At 39.8% G+C, this 23,376-nt stretch overlaps 5 protein-coding genes, 1 long non-coding RNA gene and 3 pseudogenes across 9 annotated transcripts; 5 read left to right on the forward strand and 4 right to left on the reverse strand.

Moving 5' to 3' along the window:
- Window positions 1-62: 62 nt before the first annotated feature.
- Window positions 63-839, reverse strand: LOC130696408 (alpha-protein kinase 1-like; annotated as a pseudogene).
- Window positions 840-1,217: 378 nt separating this feature from the next.
- LOC132087987 (uncharacterized) lies at window positions 1,218-3,561 on the forward strand (annotated as a pseudogene).
- Window positions 3,562-3,905: 344 nt separating this feature from the next.
- LOC130696416 (uncharacterized) lies at window positions 3,906-4,955 on the reverse strand. The gene is made up of 6 exons (XM_059495387.1): window positions 4,947-4,955; window positions 4,741-4,878; window positions 4,502-4,581; window positions 4,344-4,414; window positions 4,053-4,226; window positions 3,906-3,985 (listed from the first exon to the last, which is right to left on the reverse strand). The coding sequence occupies exons 1-6, from the start codon at window positions 4,953-4,955 to the stop codon at window positions 3,906-3,908; spliced, it is 552 nt and encodes a 183-aa protein (XP_059351370.1).
- Window positions 4,956-7,362: 2,407 nt separating this feature from the next.
- Window positions 7,363-8,808, forward strand: LOC130697053 (dnaJ homolog subfamily C member 7-like). Its single transcript, XM_057520166.1, has one exon. It carries the CDS (start codon window positions 7,363-7,365, stop codon window positions 8,806-8,808), a length of 1,446 nt encoding a protein of 481 aa, XP_057376149.1.
- Window positions 8,809-11,801: 2,993 nt separating this feature from the next.
- On the forward strand, window positions 11,802-12,466 carry LOC130696807 (gametocyte-specific factor 1-like; the record flags this gene model as incomplete). Its single annotated transcript, XM_057519914.2, has 3 exons — window positions 11,802-12,068; window positions 12,157-12,292; window positions 12,363-12,466. Coding segments are annotated over exons 1-3 (324 nt in total), but the record flags the coding sequence as incomplete, so codon positions are not given.
- A 1,053-nt stretch (window positions 12,467-13,519) lies between these two features.
- LOC130696733 (alpha-protein kinase 1-like) lies at window positions 13,520-14,296 on the reverse strand (annotated as a pseudogene).
- A 378-nt stretch (window positions 14,297-14,674) lies between these two features.
- On the forward strand, window positions 14,675-16,570 carry LOC130697052 (uncharacterized; the record flags this gene model as incomplete). Its single annotated transcript, XM_059495388.1, has 3 exons — window positions 14,675-14,736; window positions 16,123-16,350; window positions 16,411-16,570. Coding segments are annotated over exons 1-3 (450 nt in total), but the record flags the coding sequence as incomplete, so codon positions are not given.
- A 3-nt stretch (window positions 16,571-16,573) lies between these two features.
- On the reverse strand, window positions 16,574-19,713 carry LOC130697051 (uncharacterized). Of its 4 annotated transcripts, XR_009420993.1 has the most exons (12): window positions 19,659-19,713; window positions 19,493-19,559; window positions 19,371-19,434; window positions 19,058-19,278; window positions 18,406-18,488; window positions 18,097-18,337; window positions 17,961-18,040; window positions 17,803-17,873; window positions 17,512-17,685; window positions 17,348-17,444; window positions 17,188-17,293; window positions 16,574-17,131 (listed from the first exon to the last, which is right to left on the reverse strand). It is a non-coding gene; the product is annotated as an uncharacterized LOC130697051 (long non-coding RNA). The 4 variants fall into 4 exon arrangements; XR_009420992.1 differs by having other exon boundaries at window positions 17,188-17,444; XR_009420995.1 differs by having other exon boundaries at window positions 17,188-17,444; window positions 17,758-17,873.
- Window positions 19,714-20,816: 1,103 nt separating this feature from the next.
- LOC130697050 (dnaJ homolog subfamily C member 7-like) lies at window positions 20,817-22,262 on the forward strand. Its single transcript, XM_057520164.1, has one exon. It carries the CDS (start codon window positions 20,817-20,819, stop codon window positions 22,260-22,262), a length of 1,446 nt encoding a protein of 481 aa, XP_057376147.1.
- The last annotated feature ends 1,114 nt before the right edge of the window (window positions 22,263-23,376 follow it).

The raw sequence follows: 23,376 nt of genomic DNA on the forward strand, positions 1-23,376 counted from the left end.
AAGAGCAGAAATTTTACGTCTGTTATTTGCCATTAATTTGAATGAACTGCGAAATAAACAAATTTAAGTCGATGAAAGAAATATCAGTTTATTCCTCTTGAATGGACAAATTTTCCAATAAACCTGGTAGTCGACAGGTTAGAGCAGCACGACTTTGGCGACCAGGGAGGACCATGGCAGATCCCTTTTGAATTGTAAAATAAATTTTTTGATCGTGCGGGATCAGCCAATGAGCTTTACAATATTTGTTGCATCGATGAGAAGCAAAAAATGTTGAAATTCCATGAGCACCGAGGTCCGTTGGTCCATATTCTTGATTAGTTGACATAATAACAGGATCAGTCAAAACAAAGCCATCCTTGTAGACGCCACCTTGTAGGTCGCAAATGGCGATTGGTTGTGTGATTGGAAAAGTGGCTGAGCGCTTGCATGGCATTTATCCAAGGAGATGATTCTTCTGGAGTCCATCCTGTGTTAGAGTTGAACTTTTCAAAATTGGTAATCATGGGCTCAATCATCATCTTTTCCCCCTTTCTTTCATCGGTAATAAAAGTCCACACAGCTGGCTGGTTAAGCCAAATGTACTGGTCAATGTTTTTGTTTCTGTTAAACCTGTTGACAATCTCGAGCGCTTTGGCAACCACTTTAAGCTCGGCCTGGAAATACGATGCTTCAAAGACGCTTCCGGCTTTGAAAATCTTGCAGACGCATTCTTGGCTAGCTCTTTCTCCTTTGCTATAATTTCCTTTGTACACATTTTAGAAAGCACCACTTGCAAAAATTGTTTGAGTGTATATTTCGGCATGGGTTGATTTATTCTCCCGCGTAAAATCAGACATTCTAAGGAACCTGCAAAAATTAAGTAAAAGCCCATAATGAATAATGGCAAATAAGAACAGTTACTTCACGTATACATCTTGATATTACAGTCGGGCAAGGCCAAGTAGACTGTATATAGGGTATCGAAGGCCTAGATCCAGATCCGTAAGGTTTCATTAAGTTCCAGTCACTAATGTTGGAATTCAGAGTGCGCCATGTACACGTTGTCAACGTCTAAGCAAACACAAAAATACGGCTTAAAAGAATGAGTAAAACAAAACAGATAAACCCGAATGATCTTACTCAGCATGAGCCCAAAAAAGTGTTGCGTTTTCCGACTTGAAAATTTTTATTTTAGAACCTATGTTTGTTCTAATATGGCGGTTTTGCACTTCAAAATGGCGCTATTGGGTCGTAACACACTAGCCAGTAATAACCAAACAATCCATGCAGTTATCTGGTAAGTTTGCAAATAACAAGGACGAATATTACGAGACACTACTGGATCGTTTAGTAATTTTTTAGTTTTGGCTAACCAATTTACTTAAAATTTGTGCTACATTTACCACTTGCACTTCGACGTTTATATGATGTCGTTGGTCTGGCGTTTCAGAAGCAAATGATACGTTTTCAACCCAGTCAGTTGGCCTTGATAACTTGTTGACAAACTTGCCACTTGAGGCACTGTGCTATGTGCTTCCCTGTTTTGCCATGGCGCAGCAAAATGGCGTAATACTAGTAACACGGACGTCCTATTCGAGAAGAATGTTCAGATTACAATTCCTTGTTTTGAAATTTGATAAATCGCTGAGAGGCTTATTCGTTTTTCGTCGATCAGTGACTGAAACATCTCTACAAATATTAGGCCACGTCCTACACAAATTTTGTTTTGAAGCAACACAAAAAAGTAGGTTTGTTCGATTATGCAAATGGCAATACCTCGAGAATTTTGCTAGATGATAGTGATCAACCGGTAGCTAGTGATAGTTAATGTTTCCCTCTTACAGTTGCCGAATGTTTTATCAGCAAATAGAGCTTGACAGTTGACACGTACCGAAGGAACTGTGAAAAGTCAAAGAGATGGTAAGTTTCATTCCGTGTCTGCTTCATTTACAACAAAAAACCAGCATCAATAGTAAAGATAATTTTTTAACAATAATATACCCTAAGAAAAAAAGACTTGTCGCACGGCACTGTCAGCTATGACATTCGGCGGTTTTTTAAGATGAGTCACAGCTTTTTTTTTTATAGATGCCTCGTCTATGCAGTATGTTTCATTGGGATTTGTCCCCTTGCCTTTCATTCAGATCAAACGGACAGGTAGGAAATAGATGATTCGGAAGACATAACACAATTCGATCACTTCCTAGCTCGTGTATTCCCAGGGGTATCGTCTGGAACAGGTTTGTGATGTGACCCGCAACCTCCTTGTTTGCGGTTCTTCACCGGAGAGAACAAGATCCGTGCAAGACATAGAGCGCAGAACTTAAAGGGGAAACAGATTACATCAGATGTACACCGACACGCTCCTAGTGGTCTGTCCAGAAGACATCTTCCTGTATATAAAACGTCTGTTCAGGTATTACAGTTAATTTAGTTACTTCCGTCTTACAATCCCATTCACTTCGAGTTCGAATCTCTCCAATAATACCTGATTTTCTCAGCATGTCTTTCCACGATTATTCAAGCGTCTGCTCAGGTAACTTCCTGATTGTTCTCTTTATGATTTATGCTGTGTTTCAATTGATCCTTCATCGTTAAGATCATTATTTCTTCCATTTTTAGACTCTGAATATGAACATGCTTCGGACAGTGGCATCTCGATGGATTCATTGTAAATTTCTAGCGAGCAGTCAGTGCTTACCCATTTTATCAACGTCGATGTCAGTCTTCCATTGGTCAATGTGGAGCTTGTTCCAGTTATCCTCGTATCACATGACTATCTGACAAATTACGTCCAGGGTGGCACTATCCAGCACACTCCAATCCCATCTACCCGTCGCCTTATCAAATGGTCGCTGCCTCCTCCATCTGTTGCTCTTGTAGCTCTTCCTGGATGGAAACCGATGCCCTAGTATGTTTTAGTTTTTTGCTTAAGCGACCGTATTTAATCTTTCTTGATTTTCTATCTTAGTGGATTGGAGACGTTCTGGCAGAGCGCCTTTCGTTGGTTTTTTCAGCCTTTCTTGGCATTCCATGGACATCTTTGGACACTGGAGCCCACAGAACTTCCTCCGCTGTCTATCGAATGGCCATGGCATTCTGCAACTTACTTCGCTAAAGTTCGATTCCAGTGTCAGGTAAACATTGATAGTTCTCTTTTCTTAAACTACTCTTTTAAGTCGTCGTAATTTTATTGATAACAATTGTCATTACTGCAAATGCGGTTGGACGCCAATGAAGGGCTGAGTCGTTTTTTCGTTCCGCGTTCGACGGCAAGGTGAACAAATCGTGTTCGAAGCTTTGTTCAAACTGTTCGGCCAACAGTGTAGTTTCTGCGCCACCAGTGATTCAATCAGTGAGGTAACTCCTTCTGATACTCCTAACGTTGAATGATTGTTAATTCACCTTTGTGTTTGTTTATCGATATAGTTTCAATTTCTGACTCCACTTTGGTATCCAGAGGAAATTGAAAATGCCATTAGCTTTCTCGCTAGCCAAGTGATCGTGTCTTACTACGGCGGAGCAAACTTACCAAAGCTCTCTCCAAGTGACCGATTTATACCTTTCAATATAAAGTAATTTTGAATATAATTTTATTTTATAGTAGCGCAGTTTCCTGTGCACAAATGTTTTTCCAGTTCTCAATCATTAAGTGTTAAAAGAGCTTTTCTACAGTCACGAGACGTATGGTCCTAAACATGCGTTATTTTAATATTTTTCATAGTACAATACGAAAAGAGCAATACCGAAACATCAGCTTGAAGACCTGTGCCGAATTTTTTTTTTCGTACTCTTTTAATGTTGCCCAGATCAACATCGCAGCGGCTGATGATAGGAAGAATAAGGTGGCGACTGAAAGAACCAATTGGTGATTACTTTCAGTTAAAGAAAACTAAAAAAACCTACGTTAGATCAAGTTAGCTTTACTCGCTGGTGCCTAATCGTTTTAGAGCATTGTATAAACGCTCAGCGAGGTCTCCCGGTCGATTTTGGACACGCTCCACTGTTGGCATTAAAATTTTGAAATGAGACAAGTGAGACATTGAGGAAGTTTAAGCTTGAATTCTTACATAGTTCTAAGATACCCCGTCGAGCGTTGGCGGAAGATTCGCTTGTCACGGCATTTTCCAAAGAGAGGCCATGCATAGTCTCATATTCGGCAATAGTGTGACGTAATTGACCCCAGCCAAGGATTGTTAGAATGGAATAGAAAACTTTTTCATCAGTTTCTAGTTTGGTCGCTCCTGAATATTTTAAAATACGTGATACATTAAAATGTCAATAATATCACTGTAGTAAATAAATATAAAACACACAGCTGCATAAGCTAATAGTAGGAGTCATCATAAGTTTTAGTATACCGGCTTCAAACAAATGCAGGCGTCGGTTTAGCTTGCGCCACACAGGCCATCTGCGTCTCGTCTCCTTGAACCTAAGATCATATTTTAAAAAAGAAGTTAATCTTTGTTCTGTTGTAGGAAAGGAAGTTAAGCAAAGGGTTCGTTTGGTACTCGTGTACCTGAACAGGTGAAAGAAGCAACGCGTCGAAGTCTCCAAAAGTATCTCGTTTAGTATCGTCTTGCGCGGGATGACCGTATACTAAAAAATTTAAATTTTTATTAAGAAAACGAACTATTAAAAACTAGAAAATTTACGTCGTTGGTATATAGCGCTCATTTCGAGTGTCTCCTGATTAGTTCCGTTGCCGAGACAACCATTCTCCCTTCGCTAGTTCCTACTCCAATCACTGCTTTATACATTTCCCGATTTTTTCGATGGCAAAAAAATGGTCGTGAAGGCTTCTTCGTCAGTGTCTGAGTCAGTTGTTGCTTTATGAAGGGCATCGGCGACGGATTCGGCATCAAACATTGCAATACGTTGTACGGTAGGAAGATTCTAAGTACAAATGGCACTATAAGTTACATTTAGCTTATCTGACATGTAAACTCAATTTCGGAAAGTACCGGTTTCATTTTGTTGGAGTGGCCCAGAGAGTCGTATAAATGGTGTAGTTACTTCAGCGCGACCGTGACAGCAGAACGAGCCACTGGATAAAATGCAACGCAATTAATTACATCATGTATAGATGGTATGCAAACATGACATCGAAATTTTATATTATGCATGTTTATCGAACGCCAATTAGTTCTAGTAAAAAAAAAACTTAACTATTGTATTCTACTAATTAAATGGGCTTATGCTTCTCGGCAAATTGTGTACGATTCCGCAAATGCTCACAAAACTTTTAGAGAACATACGAATTATCTCAACTAACGTAGAGAAAATCGAGTCTTAACGGTTAGACAATTGGTTTGACTCGACAGTCGAGAAATGACGAAAGAGTTCAATCGAAAAGCAAAGATAATGCTTTGTAGGATAGGGTTATTGGCACTTTCTCATGGCAAATGCAAGGCGCCATAACGTCTCTACCTGTTGCTTACTTGTTCATTTTCAACACATTTAATTCACCAAACAGATAAACATGGAACTAGAATCAAATTTTAATGGCGATGAAAATGAACTTAAACTATATACATTTAGATTCACCAAACAACTACAGAATATAACTAGAATCAAATTTGAATGGAGATTGAAATGAACTTGAAGTATACTCACGAGAGCCACTGTTTGGGGAACAATGTAACGTTTCAGGCAACCGACTGATGACGAAGTGTTAACTAGCAGCGATATAGTAAACTTTCTACCGTCATGCTCAACTGCATCCGCGTTCAGGAAACGGGAAAAATGACCGGTCACGGCTGGAAGCAAATGATGGAAAAACGGCCATAATTTACGTCAGAGGCGTTCTGCAGCCTCTTTTCTTCGTAAAAACCATAACCTCGAGGTAGAAAAGGAGGTCTTTTATGTTGTCTTGCATACAATGTAATGACAATCAAGTATGTGTTATATCTTTACACTTTGCCTGTTTACCTGTTTAAAAAAACGTATTGAATGTTTTCCTATGGATGGGAAGCAAGTTTTGCATTACTATTACCTAAAGACAAAATGATGAATTAACAATCAACTAATAAAAGATTTTTATAGAAGAAAACCTCATGAAGTGCCTAACTTTAATGTCCAAAAATACCTTTTCCAACAGGGCTACTTTTCGTTCCTGTCCTGGATGAATGTTAGGATCAATAAAAGTGAGGAAAATGGAGAAATTGATTAACCACAAGACAGGAAAAATTGAAGAAGTTTAAAGCTAAATTTACTTACCTTGCACAATGCTCAATTTTCATGGATGTCCTTTAGAAGGTGGTAAAAAAGCATAACATGTGAATGATTCAGTGAAAGAAAAACATTCTACGAAAATAAAGACAATTGAAAGCCTGCCACACTTACTTCAAAGTAAGTGATTTTGTCGAACTACCACAATGGTCATTTACCTATGAGATGCAGGATAAAAAACCTCCAGGAGTCCAAGTCACATTGAGCTGCTTTTCACTAGCTTTTATAGCTAGAGCTAGCAGGGACGATCTACATGTGGTGTTCAAAATACATCTGCAAGTTTAAATACGTTAGAGGTTTTTCAGCACATGATCAAATATGACAACCCATGCATTTGAATGACGGCATTGGCAACAACGGTAGATGTGCATTCCTTGTGCGTGGATGTCGGCGACGTTACGGTTAATTTCACCGCAGCCACTCAACGTTTTTTAACGATTCGTCACATCCTAGATTCCGACAGTAAATTGTTTGCACGAGGAAACGTCTTACTTTCAGAAGAGACTACATACACAATGATGAAGGATCGTCTGCATTGCGCCGAGTTGCCACCTGCAATTGAAAATGAATAAAATTAAGAATTACTGACTTGCTGATTCTTATGTATGACCATTATTCTCATGGCAACCTGCGTAAAATAATCTACCTGATCTTGGTTTAACTTACGGGCAAGGCAGTAGGGATAAACATTAAAAATGATGCTGAAATGGTTAGAAATTTGAGAACAAGGTTAATTTTTGTTTCCTAGATTTGTGGTATTTCGATTTCTTGTGTTTCTGCTTCCAACTGTCAGATAGGCCCCGCGCCCTGCAACAATAGTTTCTGCATAATGACGCGTAATCGTCCTATCGCGATATCGCATACAAAATTTACTTTTACCATTTTCGGACATTTACTTTTATGCAATTGATTTTGTTTTCATTGAACCATGTTTTTAAAATACAAATGTTTCTGACTGACATCAGTTTAGTTCATAATAAAAAAAAAGCACATGTGAAAAATTCAAAAACAGGGAATGCCAAGCAGTGTATGTTTGGCTGAAAGCATACACCTGCGGATGTGATTCAACAAAAATAGCTACGTTTTCAGAAATCCCACCTGATTTCAAGTGATTCAACGTGATCCAAAGTGATATAAATCTTTTTGAAAATGCCTTTTTCCACTGTTGTACCCTATCTCGTTTACCAGTGGCAATTCATATTTCAAGGTATTCCTGAAAAACCTGTCGTCGAATGTGCCCCTGTGGAAGTTAGAGCAGTGTTTGGCACGGAGAATCACTCTGAAGACCCGTTTGATCTTTCTGCTGGGAACCAAGAATTGGAATGTGTCGTCGAACGAGTATCGAAGACAGATGATGATTGCAGCATCCGAAACGAGTGCAACGAAGGAGCGCTGAAGGTTCAGCTTGCTGACCTGATGGAAGAGAAGGAGATGATTTATTCGGCTAACAAACAACTCGCAGAAATCAACGACAACATGAAATTGGAAGCCATGAAGGCCAGCGCTGCCCGTGAGGAACTCACCAGGCAAAACATCGAGTTGCAAAACGAGTTAGTCAGGATGAAATGTGATCTGCGGAAGACTGAACAAGAAATGAAAGACGTGCTCTTTTCTAAGGAACAGTATTCAACTAAGGCCGGTCTAATGCAGCAGGAAATCAGGAATCTCAATATTCGTCGAAAGGATAATGAAGAACGTATCTCTTGTTTGGAAAAGGAACTGGTGGATAAGGAGAGTCAACGCAAATTAGAGCTAGCCCACCAACAAGCTAAGATGCAGCACGCAATGGCGCTACATGCCAAACAGCTGAACGTCATTGAGTCGGAAAACAAGGTGTTCGTACAAAGGATGGTTAAGCAACACCAGCTCGAAATGGACGAACAACGTGTCCAATACGAAACCGCCATGACTGAGCTACGCAACCACCTTGAGAAGGAACATAAAGCTCGGCTCCATTCGGCGCTAGAGGAGGCAAAGGCCCAATACGCTGCTAACTATTCCAAGGTTTCTTACGACTTTCGAGTGCAAGAGCAAATCCTTCGCAAAGCCGCCTATTCAGATCGCAAGAAGGCTGAACAACTAGCCACGCATCTCGAAGATTGTACGAGCAAACTTTTAGGCATGGAAGCAGCTAACCGCATTCTGAAAGAGACACTGCACAGACAAACCGAGGCCTCAACTCGATATTACGAACAACTGATCGACAGCCACGACACCATTGGCCGAATCCGCAATTTTCACGCACAACTGCTCGAAAACCGTGATAGGCTTATTGAGCAATTGGAACAAAGAAACGAAGAATTGGAGAAAGGCGCTGACAAGGATGTCGAAGAAGTCGGACCTGATTACTATAAACTCTTGGGGGTCGGGCGAAACGCTAAAACGACCGAGGTTAAGTCGGCATATTATGCAAAATCGCTAATACATCATCCCGACAAGCATCGAGACTCGCCCGACCAGAAAAGGCATGAAGCTATCTTCAAAACGATTAAATATGGCTACGAAGTTATATCTAATAGCCATTCGCGCCGCACATACGATGAGTGGCTCGACATGACATCGGTTCGACTTGCCCATCAACAGAAGTATTGTTAATGCATTTCGAACTCTCTCTGATTCGAACCTTTCTCAACCCTTTGGCTTGACTTTTAAGTCACGAGTAGTAAGGTAAAGCGTTGTGCATGTGACTGCCCAGTTAGCGTCCATGTGAGTCTTAGGAACGATGTTTTGTCATCTTCCCTGGACTCTGGGATATTCTGACATAAGGTAATGACATGCACCCGTGTAGTTCTGCCTGCGCGGGAATTTACTTTACTACATTGAAATTCCACCTTTTCCTCTTCCTCGAAGATGGGTCCCAACTTTTCTTAAACCCTTTGGCTTGACTTTTAAGTCACGAGTAGTACAGTAAAGCGCTGTGCATGTGACTGCCCAGTTAGCGTCCATGTGAGTCTTTGGAACGATGTTTTGTCATCTTCCCTGGACTCTGGGATGTTCTGACATAAGGTAATTACATGCACCCGTCTAGTTCTGCCTGCGCGGGAATTTACTTGACTACATTGAAATTCCACCCCTTCCTCTTCCTCGAAGATGGAAACCAAAATTCAAGTGCGCGATCGCCATCATACATCCTTAACTAAGACTGGCTATAAGCGGATTCTAATCGAGCGACTTCACCTTAGCTCGGTCACACAAACATGACAACAAGAAAATTTCAAAGGTAAAAAAAGTGGCTTGACTACTTTTAAGTCACAAGTAATGAAATAAAACGTCGTGTGTGTCATTGTCCGGTCGGCATCCAAGTGAGTCTTGGGAATGATGCTTTATCACCTTCTCGCGAGTCAAATGGATCTTCTGACATCCAGTAATGACACATACCCGTGTAGTTTTATCCATCCATTACTTTATGACTTTGAAATACCACCCTTTCCTCTTTCTTGAGAGTACAAACAAAATGGCAAAACGGGCTAGATATTCGTCAAACTACCTACGGCAGCCTACAAACAGTTCCTGTTCAAGCAGATTCATTGAATTCCGATTGGTACTTACCTATTTGCGGTGATTTTGATCGAAGCCATGAATCTCCTCTGCGAAGATCGCCGACCAAAAAATGATGTTCAACAAGGGATAAAACTCGGGCAAATGAGGGCAGCCGCTACTCGTTTTCTATCGCTTGATTCAACTGTAGTGCTGCTTGTAGTACACATCGCATTGTATCCTGTGTTAACCCTAAATGAAAAATAAAATTTTTGAAAAATCTAACAAATAACAGTTTATTTTATTCACTAGTAGTTTATTATGGGAAGGAAAAATGTATAAGATTGTTAATATCAAGAGTAACAAAAAATCAAACGAGTAAAATTCGGTAATTAAATCAGTGTCACAGCGACAGTCCACAAAAAAAATTCATAGGCTAAAAAGAAAAAATTACGCCGCATTTAGAAGGTATTGTTTATAGCATACAATGGAGACTTAGGGGGATTTGTAGCGGATTCAGTTACCATAATAAATAGTGCGTCCAAGACCAGTTTTGAATATCACTTTTTATGGGACCATGTTCCATTAGAATTTTTTGCTACTGTCACAAATGCTTGCATGTCATTCAACTCATTTCCTGGATTAATGGCCTTTTCATAGAAAATAATTCTCCAATTGCTTGATTGCTTGAAATTTTCTAGAGGAGTTGGTTTCAGGAATTCCAAAATTTTCAGATGGAACTTTTCCATCAGTCTCTTATCCAAAATATATTTAATTATTTGTTGAATTTATTTTGAAACAGCCCCTTTCATTTTAATTGGGTTACCTCTTTCACAGAATTTTCTTCTGCATGTTCCATTAAATGTCAGGATACTTGTTCATGAAGCTATGTCAAGTATATTTCCATCCATATATAGCTTATTAGATTACTATAACCCCCAACCAAAAAAAAAAAGATTAATGGATAGTTTAATCAAAAGTACTTTTTTGTTGAGATAATTGAGAAATTGTCACACACAGAACAGGAAAGATTAAAGAAGTTTAATACTATTAATGACTTATCTTGCATAACACTCAATTTTCATGCATGTCCTATAATACATGACAAACAACCTTAGTGTGGGAAGGTTCCGTTCTAGAAAAACCTTTAATGTGAATATATGCAATTGAAAGCCCACTGTGCTTACATGAATTTTGTTTAACTACCACAATGTTTATTTACCTCTGACATGCAGGACAGAAAACCTCCGGGTCAGGTTGAACTCTTTTTCACTAGCCTCCATTGTTAGAGCTACCCAAGATTACATATGGTGTTTAAAATACATCTGCAAGTTTAAATAATTTAGAGAAAATTCAGCACATAATGAAATTTGACAAACCATGCGTTTGTACGACGTCATTGACAGCAAAGATCGATCCCCATTCCTGGTGGTAAATGGATGTCGGCGACCTCACGGTAAATTTCATCGCAATCACCCAACGTTTTCGAACGATTCATCATAACCTGATTTCCCCAAGTTTATGTCTTTGAACGAGGAAACGTCTTATTTAGCGAACAGACACATACAGCGTATACACAATAGTGAAGAATCGTCTGCATTACGCCGAGGTGCTACTGCGAATGGCAATGTATTAAATTAAGAATGACTTGCTGTGATCGTTATGTATGCTCATGCATTCTGCAATGATGCAACTTGTGCCAAATAATCCACCTGATCTGGGCTTAATTTAAGGGCAAGCAAGTACAGATAGACAATGAAAATGATGCTGACAAGGTTAGAAATCTGCGAAGAAAGTTAATTTTTGTTTTGTCAGATTTGTGGTATTTCGATTTTTTGTGTTTCTGGTTGCGATTCTCAATTAGGTCCGTGTATCATCGTATTAATTTTTGAGCTTTGAAATGAAAATAAATTAATCTGTACCAATATAACGACTTGTTTTGAAAGTTTTAATTTTACGAGTTTACTTTGCCGTGTGAATGAGTTCAATGTAAATACCAAAATTAATCATAGATAGAAAAACGACGCAAACGCACGAAAACTAATTGTTGACCTTGAGCTTTTTACTAGTAAACCCCGCCTCTATACGACGCTTTGAAATTCTTCTAGCTCCCCTTCCTTCTCCCCCTGCAACAGCCCTCAACATCAACGTTTGAAAAGACAGAATTAACCCCTTTTCGTTAAAGCAAAGATTTCTTCACCAGAGCCAGCCGTTTTTTACTAATGCAGTGCCGAAAGCGACCATTAAATTAAGTGAAAGTGATATAAATATTCAACTAGTAGTTATACTGAAACATGAATCGAGTAACCTGTCCGTTTGATCCAGCCCACGTCGTTGAAGCCAGAAAACTCCAAGCTCATCTTATCAAATGCAAGCGAGTAAGTTACCTACCCTATGTTCCTTAACTTTCAAACATTTCAGTATAAACGAGAAATTGCAATGATTTGTTTGTCTACAAACTTACAGAATCTTCCTACCAACCACGATTTTGTTCAGTGTGATTTCTGGCATTTGCATTATGTACGAAAAAGTCAGCTTGATTCGCATGTCGCCAACTGCGAACATAGACTTGAAAAGGAGGCCTTTAAAATAACATGGGAATGTATGTTGTCAACTAATTTCTACCCACGAACTCTTTCTATTGATTGATTTGATTGCTTACTTGTTTCTAGCCGAAGCCTCGAAATTTTCCCAGCCAAAATTGTTACCGGTTGAAGTCTGTGAGCCCAGTGAAATAGAAGATCAGGAATCCTGGGAAAGCACGTCAGGGCCTGCTTTTCGAATCCCATCTACCTTGGTAGCACTTCCGACTTGTAATCAATTCTATATTTTGTTTACGTTTCGAATTGTTTCTCTCACAGTATTCCACAAGGTTTATCTAAGTCGAAACGTAAAGAATTTCGTGAAAAAGAACTTGAACGACTTCGCCAGCGTAGGAAAGTCTAAAAATTCAACCAATTGCCTCTAATCAATTCACTAGACTCGGTGCCATGTTTTTTTTCTTCACTTACTGCCATGTAGAGAAAGAGAGGGTGACGTCACGACTAAAACAAGGGAAAACGTAAGTGGAACTGGAAGCCATTTTGTTCAGCAAACAAGAATACCAGGTTATTCATAAAGGTAATAATGAAATTTTGTTAAGAGCAGAATTAAATAACAAATCGTATAACCTTAGACGTCCGATTTCCTCTCTCGTGTAAATCAGAGGTTCCCTTGAAACTGCATCGCATAGTGGCAAAATTTCCGGTACCGATAGACAAGGCTGACAATTTACCACATCAGTCCATAAACACACAAGTCCTTGGGTCTGGGCGCCAAGAACCTGATGATGTTGCACGAAATCGGACAGCTGGAAGAGGCAGGGGTATTCTAGGCAAGATAGAAAGTAATAAGAAAACGTCCGTGTGCTAGTTAATTTAATGTTCTATGTCAACGACTTTAGGACCCACAGCGCCTGGTTGGAGCTATTTCGAATGAAAGGAAAGGTGTAATTAAAATTACCACTCCTGCTTCTTCTGCAATCCAGACCAATTGAGATAACTCTTGTAAAAGTAAAGCAATAAATCAGGATAAGGTCCATGACCAAGAATCAGTTTTGTATTTATACTGCCATTCAGCTAACACTTGTAGCAAATTGATTTTATCTTTCCCACAATAGAGTCGTTAATAAGTGTAATTGTATCTTTGCCATTTAAACGTTAAAGTTTTTAAGGCAAAGTAGAATTAATACATGAAAAAATTCTTTTCAATGTTTTCGGCTGAGCATCAAGAGCAGAAATTTTACGTCTGTTATTTGCCATTAATTTGAATGAACTGCGAAATAAACAAATTTAAGTCGATGAAAGAAATATCAGTTTATTCCTCTTGAATGGACAAATTTTCCAATAAACCTGGTAGTCGACAGGTTAGAGCAGCACGACTTTGGCGACCAGGGAGGACCATGGCAGATCCCTTTTGAATTGTAAAATAAATTTTTTGATCGTGCGGGATCAGCCAATGAGCTTTACAATATTTGTTGCATCGATGAGAAGCAAAAAATGTTGAAATTCCATGAGCACCGAGGTCCGTTGGTCCATATTCTTGATTAGTTGACATAATAACAGGATCAGTCAAAACAAAGCCATCCTTGTAGACGCCACCTTGTAGGTCGCAAATGGCGATTGGTTGTGTGATTGGAAAAGTGGCTGAGCGCTTGCATGGCATTTATCCAAGGAGATGATTCTTCTGGAGTCCATCCTGTGTTAGAGTTGAACTTTTCAAAATTGGTAATCATGGGCTCAATCATCATCTTTTCCCCCTTTCTTTCATCGGTAATAAAAGTCCACACAGCTGGCTGGTTAAGCCAAATGTACTGGTCAATGTTTTTGTTTCTGTTAAACCTGTTGACAATCTCGAGCGCTTTGGCAACCACTTTAAGCTCGGCCTGGAAATACGATGCTTCAAAGACGCTTCCGGCTTTGAAAATCTTGCAGACGCATTCTTGGCTAGCTCTTTCTCCTTTGCTATAATTTCCTTTGTACACATTTTAGAAAGCACCACTTGCAAAAATTGTTTGAGTGTATATTTCGGCATGGGTTGATTTATTCTCCCGCGTAAAATCAGACATTCTAAGGAACCTGCAAAAATTAAGTAAAAGCCCATAATGAATAATGGCAAATAAGAACAGTTACTTCACGTATACATCTTGATATTACAGTCGGGCAAGGCCAAGTAGACTGTATATAGGGTATCGAAGGCCTAGATCCAGATCCGTAAGGTTTCATTAAGTTCCAGTCACTAATGTTGGAATTCAGAGTGCGCCATGTACACGTTGTCAACGTCTAAGCAAACACAAAAATACGGCTTAAAAGAATGAGTAAAACAAAACAGATAAACCCGAATGATCTTACTCAGCATGAGCCCAAAAAAGTGTTGCGTTTTCCGACTTGAAAATTTTTATTTTAGAACCTATGTTTGTTCTAATATGGCGGTTTTGCACTTCAAAATGGCGCTATTGGGTCGTAACACACTAGCCAGTAATAACCAAACAATCCATGCAGTTATCTGGTAAGTTTGCAAATAACAAGGACGAATATTACGAGACACTACTGGATCGTTTAGTAATTTTTTAGTTTTGGCTAACCAATTTACTTAAAATTTGTGCTACATTTACCACTTGCACTTCGACGTTTATATGATGTCGTTGGTCTGGCGTTTCAGAAGCAAATGATACGTTTTCAACCCAGTCAGTTGGCCTTGATAACTTGTTGACAAACTTGCCACTTGAGGCACTGTGCTATGTGCTTCCCTGTTTTGCCATGGCGCAGCAAAATGGCGTAATACTAGTAACACGGACGTCCTATTCGAGAAGAATGTTCAGATTACAATTCCTTGTTTTGAAATTTGATAAATCGCTGAGAGGCTTATTCGTTTTTCGTCGATCAGTGACTGAAACATCTCTACAAATATTAGGCCACGTCCTACACAAATTTTGTTTTGAAGCAACACAAAAAAGTAGGTTTGTTCGATTATGCAAATGGCAATACCTCGAGAATTTTGCTAGATGATAGTGATCAACCGGTAGCTAGTGATAGTTAATGTTTCCCTCTTACAGTTGCCGAATGTTTTATCAGCAAATAGAGCTTGACAGTTGACACGTACCGAAGGAACTGTGAAAAGTCAAAGAGATGGTAAGTTTCATTCCGTGTCTGCTTCATTTACAACAAAAAACCAGCATCAATAGTAAAGATAATTTTTTAACAATAATATACCCTAAGAAAAAAAGACTTGTCGCACGGCACTGTCAGCTATGACATTCGGCGGTTTTTTAAGATGAGTCACAGCTTTTTTTTTTATAGATGCCTCGTCTATGCAGTATGTTTCATTGGGATTTGTCCCCTTGCCTTTCATTCAGATCAAACGGACAGGTAGGAAATAGATGATTCGGAAGACATAACACAATTCGATCACTTCCTAGCTCGTGTATTCCCAGGGGTATCGTCTGGAACAGGTTTGTGATGTGACCCGCAACCTCCTTGTTTGCGGTTCTTCACCGGAGAGAACAAGATCCGTGCAAGACATAGAGCGCAGAACTTAAAGGGGAAACAGATTACATCAGATGTACACCGACACGCTCCTAGTGGTCTGTCCAGAAGACATCTTCCTGTATATAAAACGTCTGTTCAGGTATTACAGTTAATTTAGTTACTTCCGTCTTACAATCCCATTCACTTCGAGTTCGAATCTCTCCAATAATACCTGATTTTCTCAGCATGTCTTTCCACGATTATTCAAGCGTCTGCTCAGGTAACTTCCTGATTGTTCTCTTTATGATTTATGCTGTGTTTCAATTGATCCTTCATCGTTAAGATCATTATTTCTTCCATTTTTAGACTCTGAATATGAACATGCTTCGGACAGTGGCATCTCGATGGATTCATTGTAAATTTCTAGCGAGCAGTCAGTGCTTACCCATTTTATCAACGTCGATGTCAGTCTTCCATTGGTCAATGTGGAGCTTGTTCCAGTTATCCTCGTATCACATGACTATCTGACAAATTACGTCCAGGGTGGCACTATCCAGCACACTCCAATCCCATCTACCCGTCGCCTTATCAAATGGTCGCTGCCTCCTCCATCTGTTGCTCTTGTAGCTCTTCCTGGATGGAAACCGATGCCCTAGTATGTTTTAGTTTTTTGCTTAAGCGACCGTATTTAATCTTTCTTGATTTTCTATCTTAGTGGATTGGAGACGTTCTGGCAGAGCGCCTTTCGTTGGTTTTTTCAGCCTTTCTTGGCATTCCATGGACATCTTTGGACACTGGAGCCCACAGAACTTCCTCCGCTGTCTATCGAATGGCCATGGCATTCTGCAACTTACTTCGCTAAAGTTCGATTCCAGTGTCAGGTAAACATTGATAGTTCTCTTTTCTTAAACTACTCTTTTAAGTCGTCGTAATTTTATTGATAACAATTGTCATTACTGCAAATGCGGTTGGACGCCAATGAAGGGCTGAGTCGTTTTTTCGTTCCGCGTTCGACGGCAAGGTGAACAAATCGTGTTCGAAGCTTTGTTCAAACTGTTCGGCCAACAGTGTAGTTTCTGCGCCACCAGTGATTCAATCAGTGAGGTAACTCCTTCTGATACTCCTAACGTTGAATGATTGTTAATTCACCTTTGTGTTTGTTTATCGATATAGTTTCAATTTCTGACTCCACTTTGGTATCCAGAGGAAATTGAAAATGCCATTAGCTTTCTCGCTAGCCAAGTGATCGTGTCTTACTACGGCGGAGCAAACTTACCAAAGCTCTCTCCAAGTGACCGATTTATACCTTTCAATATAAAGTAATTTTGAATATAATTTTATTTTATAGTAGCGCAGTTTCCTGTGCACAAATGTTTTTCCAGTTCTCAATCATTAAGTGTTAAAAGAGCTTTTCTACAGTCACGAGACGTATGGTCCTAAAAACATGCGTTATTTTAATATTTTTCATAGTACAATACGAAAAGAGCAATACCGAAACATCAGCTTGAAGACCTGTGCCGAATTTTTTTTTTCGTACTCTTTTAATGTTGCCCAGATCAACATCGCAGCGGCTGATGATAGGAAGAATAAGGTGGCGACTGAAAGAACCAATTGGTGATTACTTTCAGTTAAAGAAAACTAAAAAAACCTACGTTAGATCAAGTTAGCTTTACTCGCTGGTGCCTAATCGTTTTAGAGCATTGTATAAACGCTCAGCGAGGTCTCCCGGTCGATTTTGGACACGCTCCACTGTTGGCATTAAAATTTTGAAATGAGACAAGTGAGACATTGAGGAAGTTTAAGCTTGAATTCTTACATAGTTCTAAGATACCCCGTCGAGCGTTGGCGGAAGATTCGCTTGTCACGGCATTTTCCAAAGAGAGGCCATGCATAGTCTCATATTCGGCAATAGTGTGACGTAATTGACCCCAGCCAAGGATTGTTAGAATGGAATAGAAAACTTTTTCATCAGTTTCTAGTTTGGTCGCTCCTGAATATTTTAAAATACGTGATACATTAAAATGTCAATAATATCACTGTAGTAAATAAATATAAAACACACAGCTGCATAAGCTAATAGTAGGAGTCATCATAAGTTTTAGTATACCGGCTTCAAACAAATGCAGGCGTCGGTTTAGCTTGCGCCACACAGGCCATCTGCGTCTCGTCTCCTTGAACCTAAGATCATATTTTAAAAAAGAAGTTAATCTTTGTTCTGTTGTAGGAAAGGAAGTTAAGCAAAGGGTTCGTTTGGTACTCGTGTACCTGAACAGGTGAAAGAAGCAACGCGTCGAAGTCTCCAAAAGTATCTCGTTTAGTATCGTCTTGCGCGGGATGACCGTATACTAAAAAATTTAAATTTTTATTAAGAAAACGAACTATTAAAAACTAGAAAATTTACGTCGTTGGTATATAGCGCTCATTTCGAGTGTCTCCTGATTAGTTCCGTTGCCGAGACAACCATTCTCCCTTCGCTAGTTCCTACTCCAATCACTGCTTTATACATTTCCCGATTTTTTCGATGGCAAAAAAATGGTCGTGAAGGCTTCTTCGTCAGTGTCTGAGTCAGTTGTTGCTTTATGAAGGGCATCGGCGACGGATTCGGCATCAAACATTGCAATACGTTGTACGGTAGGAAGATTCTAAGTACAAATGGCACTATAAGTTACATTTAGCTTATCTGACATGTAAACTCAATTTCGGAAAGTACCGGTTTCATTTTGTTGGAGTGGCCCAGAGAGTCGTATAAATGGTGTAGTTACTTCAGCGCGACCGTGACAGCAGAACGAGCCACTGGATAAAATGCAACGCAATTAATTACATCATGTATAGATGGTATGCAAACATGACATCGAAATTTTATATTATGCATGTTTATCGAACGCCAATTAGTTCTAGTAAAAAAAAAACTTAACTATTGTATTCTACTAATTAAATGGGCTTATGCTTCTCGGCAAATTGTGTACGATTCCGCAAATGCTCACAAAACTTTTAGAGAACATACGAATTATCTCAACTAACGTAGAGAAAATCGAGTCTTAACGGTTAGACAATTGGTTTGACTCGACAGTCGAGAAATGACGAAAGAGTTCAATCGAAAAGCAAAGATAATGCTTTGTAGGATAGGGTTATTGGCACTTTCTCATGGCAAATGCAAGGCGCCATAACGTCTCTACCTGTTGCTTACTTGTTCATTTTCAACACATTTAATTCACCAAACAGATAAACATGGAACTAGAATCAAATTTTAATGGCGATGAAAATGAACTTAAACTATATACATTTAGATTCACCAAACAACTACAGAATATAACTAGAATCAAATTTGAATGGAGATTGAAATGAACTTGAAGTATACTCACGAGAGCCACTGTTTGGGGAACAATGTAACGTTTCAGGCAACCGACTGATGACGAAGTGTTAACTAGCAGCGATAGTAAACTTTCTACCGTCATGCTCAACTGCATCCGCGTTCAGGAAACGGGAAAAATGACCGGTCACGGCTGGAAGCAAATGATGGAAAAACGGCCATAATTTACGTCAGAGGCGTTCTGCAGCCTCTTTTCTTCGTAAAAACCATAACCTCGAGGTAGAAAAGGAGGTCTTTTATGTTGTCTTGCATACAATGTAATGACAATCAAGTATGTGTTATATCTTTACACTTTGCCTGTTTACCTGTTTAAAAAAACGTATTGAATGTTTTCCTATGGATGGGAAGCAAGTTTTGCATTACTATTACCTAAAGACAAAATGATGAATTAACAATCAACTAATAAAAGATTTTTATAGAAGAAAACCTCATGAAGTGCCTAACTTTAATGTCCAAAAATAGCTTTTCCAACAGGGCTACTTTTCGTTCCTGTCCTGGATGAATGTTAGGATCAATAAAAGTGAGGAAAATGGAGAAATTGATTAACCACAAGACAGGAAAAATTGAAGAAGTTTAAAGCTAAATTTACTTACCTTGCACAATGCTCAATTTTCATGGATGTCCTTTAGAAGGTGGTAAAAAAGCATAACATGTGAATGATTCAGTGAAAGAAAAACATTCTACGAAAATAAAGACAATTGAAAGCCTGCCACACTTACTTCAAAGTAAGTGATTTTGTCGAACTACCACAATGGTCATTTACCTATGAGATGCAGGATAAAAAACCTCCAGGAGTCCAAGTCACATTGAGCTGCTTTTCACTAGCTTTTATAGCTAGAGCTAGCAGGGACGATCTACATGTGGTGTTCAAAATACATCTGCAAGTTTAAATACGTTAGAGGTTTTTCAGCACATGATCAAATATGACAACCCATGCATTTGAATGACGGCATTGGCAACAACGGTAGATGTGCATTCCTTGTGCGTGGATGTCGGCGACGTTACGGTTAATTTCACCGCAGCCACTCAACGTTTTTTAACGATTCGTCACATCCTAGATTCCGACAGTAAATTGTTTGCACGAGGAAACGTCTTACTTTCAGAAGAGACTACAACAATGATGAAGGATCGTCTGCATTGCGCCGAGTTGCCACCTGCAATTGAAAATGAATAAAATTAAGAATTACTGACTTGCTGATTCTTATGTATGACCATTATTCTCATGGCAACCTGCGTAAAATAATCTACCTGATCTTGGTTTAACTTACGGGCAAGGCAGTAGGGATAAACATTAAAAATGATGCTGAAATGGTTAGAAATTTGAGAACAAGGTTAATTTTTGTTTCCTAGATTTGTGGTATTTCGATTTCTTGTGTTTCTGCTTCCAACTGTCAGATAGGCCCCGCGCCCTGCAACAATAGTTTCTGCATAATGACGCGTAATCGTCCTATCGCGATATCGCATACAAAATTTACTTTTACCATTTTCGGACATTTACTTTTATGCAATTGATTTTGTTTTCATTGAACCATGTTTTTAAAATACAAATGTTTCTGACTGACATCAGTTTAGTTCATAATAAAAAAAAAGCACATGTGAAAAATTCAAAAACAGGGAATGCCAAGCAGTGTATGTTTGGCTGAAAGCATACACCTGCGGATGTGATTCAACAAAAATAGCTACGTTTTCAGAAATCCCACCTGATTTCAAGTGATTCAACGTGATCCAAAGTGATATAAATCTTTTTGAAAATGCCTTTTTCCACTGTTGTACCCTATCTCGTTTACCAGTGGCAATTCATATTTCAAGGTATTCCTGAAAAACCTGTCGTCGAATGTGCCCCTGTGGAAGTTAGAGCAGTGTTTGGCACGGAGAATCACTCTGAAGACCCGTTTGATCTTTCTGCTGGGAACCAAGAATTGGAATGTGTCGTCGAACGAGTATCGAAGACAGATGATGATTGCAGCATCCGAAACGAGTGCAACGAAGGAGCGCTGAAGGTTCAGCTTGCTGACCTGATGGAAGAGAAGGAGATGATTTATTCGGCTAACAAACAACTCGCAGAAATCAACGACAACATGAAATTGGAAGCCATGAAGGCCAGCGCTGCCCGTGAGGAACTCACCAGGCAAAACATCGAGTTGCAAAACGAGTTAGTCAGGATGAAATGTGATCTGCGGAAGACTGAACAAGAAATGAAAGACGTGCTCTTTTCTAAGGAACAGTATTCAACTAAGGCCGGTCTAATGCAGCAGGAAATCAGGAATCTCAATATTCGTCGAAAGGATAATGAAGAACGTATCTCTTGTTTGGAAAAGGAACTGGTGGATAAGGAGAGTCAACGCAAATTAGAGCTAGCCCACCAACAAGCTAAGATGCAGCACGCAATGGCGCTACATGCCAAACAGCTGAACGTCATTGAGTCGGAAAACAAGGTGTTCGTACAAAGGATGGTTAAGCAACACCAGCTCGAAATGGACGAACAACGTGTCCAATACGAAACCGCCATGACTGAGCTACGCAACCACCTTGAGAAGGAACATAAAGCTCGGCTCCATTCGGCGCTAGAGGAGGCAAAGGCCCAATACGCTGCTAACTATTCCAAGGTTTCTTACGACTTTCGAGTGCAAGAGCAAATCCTTCGCAAAGCCGCCTATTCAGATCGCAAGAAGGCTGAACAACTAGCCACGCATCTCGAAGATTGTACGAGCAAACTTTTAGGCATGGAAGCAGCTAACCGCATTCTGAAAGAGACACTGCACAGACAAACCGAGGCCTCAACTCGATATTACGAACAACTGATCGACAGCCACGACACCATTGGCCGAATCCGCAATTTTCACGCACAACTGCTCGAAAACCGTGATAGGCTTATTGAGCAATTGGAACAAAGAAACGAAGAATTGGAGAAAGGCGCTGACAAGGATGTCGAAGAAGTCGGACCTGATTACTATAAACTCTTGGGGGTCGGGCGAAACGCTAAAACGACCGAGGTTAAGTCGGCATATTATGCAAAATCGCTAATACATCATCCCGACAAGCATCGAGACTCGCCCGACCAGAAAAGGCATGAAGCTATCTTCAAAACGATTAAATATGGCTACGAAGTTATATCTAATAGCCATTCGCGCCGCACATACGATGAGTGGCTCGACATGACATCGGTTCGACTTGCCCATCAACAGAAGTATTGTTAATGCATTTCGAACTCTCTCTGATTCGAACCTTTCTCAACCCTTTGGCTTGACTTTTAAGTCACGAGTAGTAAGGTAAAGCGTTGTGCATGTGACTGCCCAGTTAGCGTCCATGTGAGTCTTAGGAACGATGTTTTGTCATCTTCCCTGGACTCTGGGATATTCTGACATAAGGTAATGACATGCACCCGTGTAGTTCTGCCTGCGCGGGAATTTACTTTACTACATTGAAATTCCACCTTTTCCTCTTCCTCGAAGATGGGTCCCAACTTTTCTTAAACCCTTTGGCTTGACTTTTAAGTCACGAGTAGTACAGTAAAGCGCTGTGCATGTGACTGCCCAGTTAGCGTCCATGTGAGTCTTTGGAACGATGTTTTGTCATCTTCCCTGGACTCTGGGATGTTCTGGCATAAGGTAATTACATGCACCCGTCTAGTTCTGCCTGCGCGGGAATTTACTTGACTACATTGAAATTCCACCCCTTCCTCTTCCTCGAAGATGGAAACCAAAATTCAAGTGCGCGATCGCCATCATACATCCTTAACTAAGACTGGCTATAAGCGGATTCTAATCGAGCGACTTCACCTTAGCTCGGTCACACAAACATGACAACAAGAAAATTTCAAAGGTAAAAAAAGTGGCTTGACTACTTTTAAGTCACAAGTAATGAAATAAAACGTCGTGTGTGTCATTGTCCGGTCGGCATCCAAGTGAGTCTTGGGAATGATGCTTTATCACCTTCTCGCGAGTCAAATGGATCTTCTGACATCCAGTAATGACACATACCCGTGTAGTTTTATCCATCCATTACTTTATGACTTTGAAATACCACCCTTTCCTCTTTCTTGAGAGTACAAACAAAATGGCAAAACGGGCTAGATATTCGTCAAACTACCTACGGCAGCCTACAAACAGTTCCTGTTCAAGCAGATTCATTGAATTCCGATTGGTACTTACCTATTTGCGGTGATTTTGATCGAAGCCATGAATCTCCTCTGCGAAGATCGCCGACCAAAAAATGATGTTCAACAAGGGATAAAACTCGGGCAAATGAGGGCAGCCGCTACTCGTTTTCTATCGCTTGATTCAACTGTAGTGCTGCTTGTAGTACACATCG

The sequence above is a fragment of the Daphnia carinata genome, chromosome 5, assembly GCF_022539665.2.
Source record: "Daphnia carinata strain CSIRO-1 chromosome 5, CSIRO_AGI_Dcar_HiC_V3, whole genome shotgun sequence".
Lineage (NCBI taxonomy): Eukaryota > Metazoa > Arthropoda > Branchiopoda > Diplostraca > Daphniidae > Daphnia > Daphnia carinata.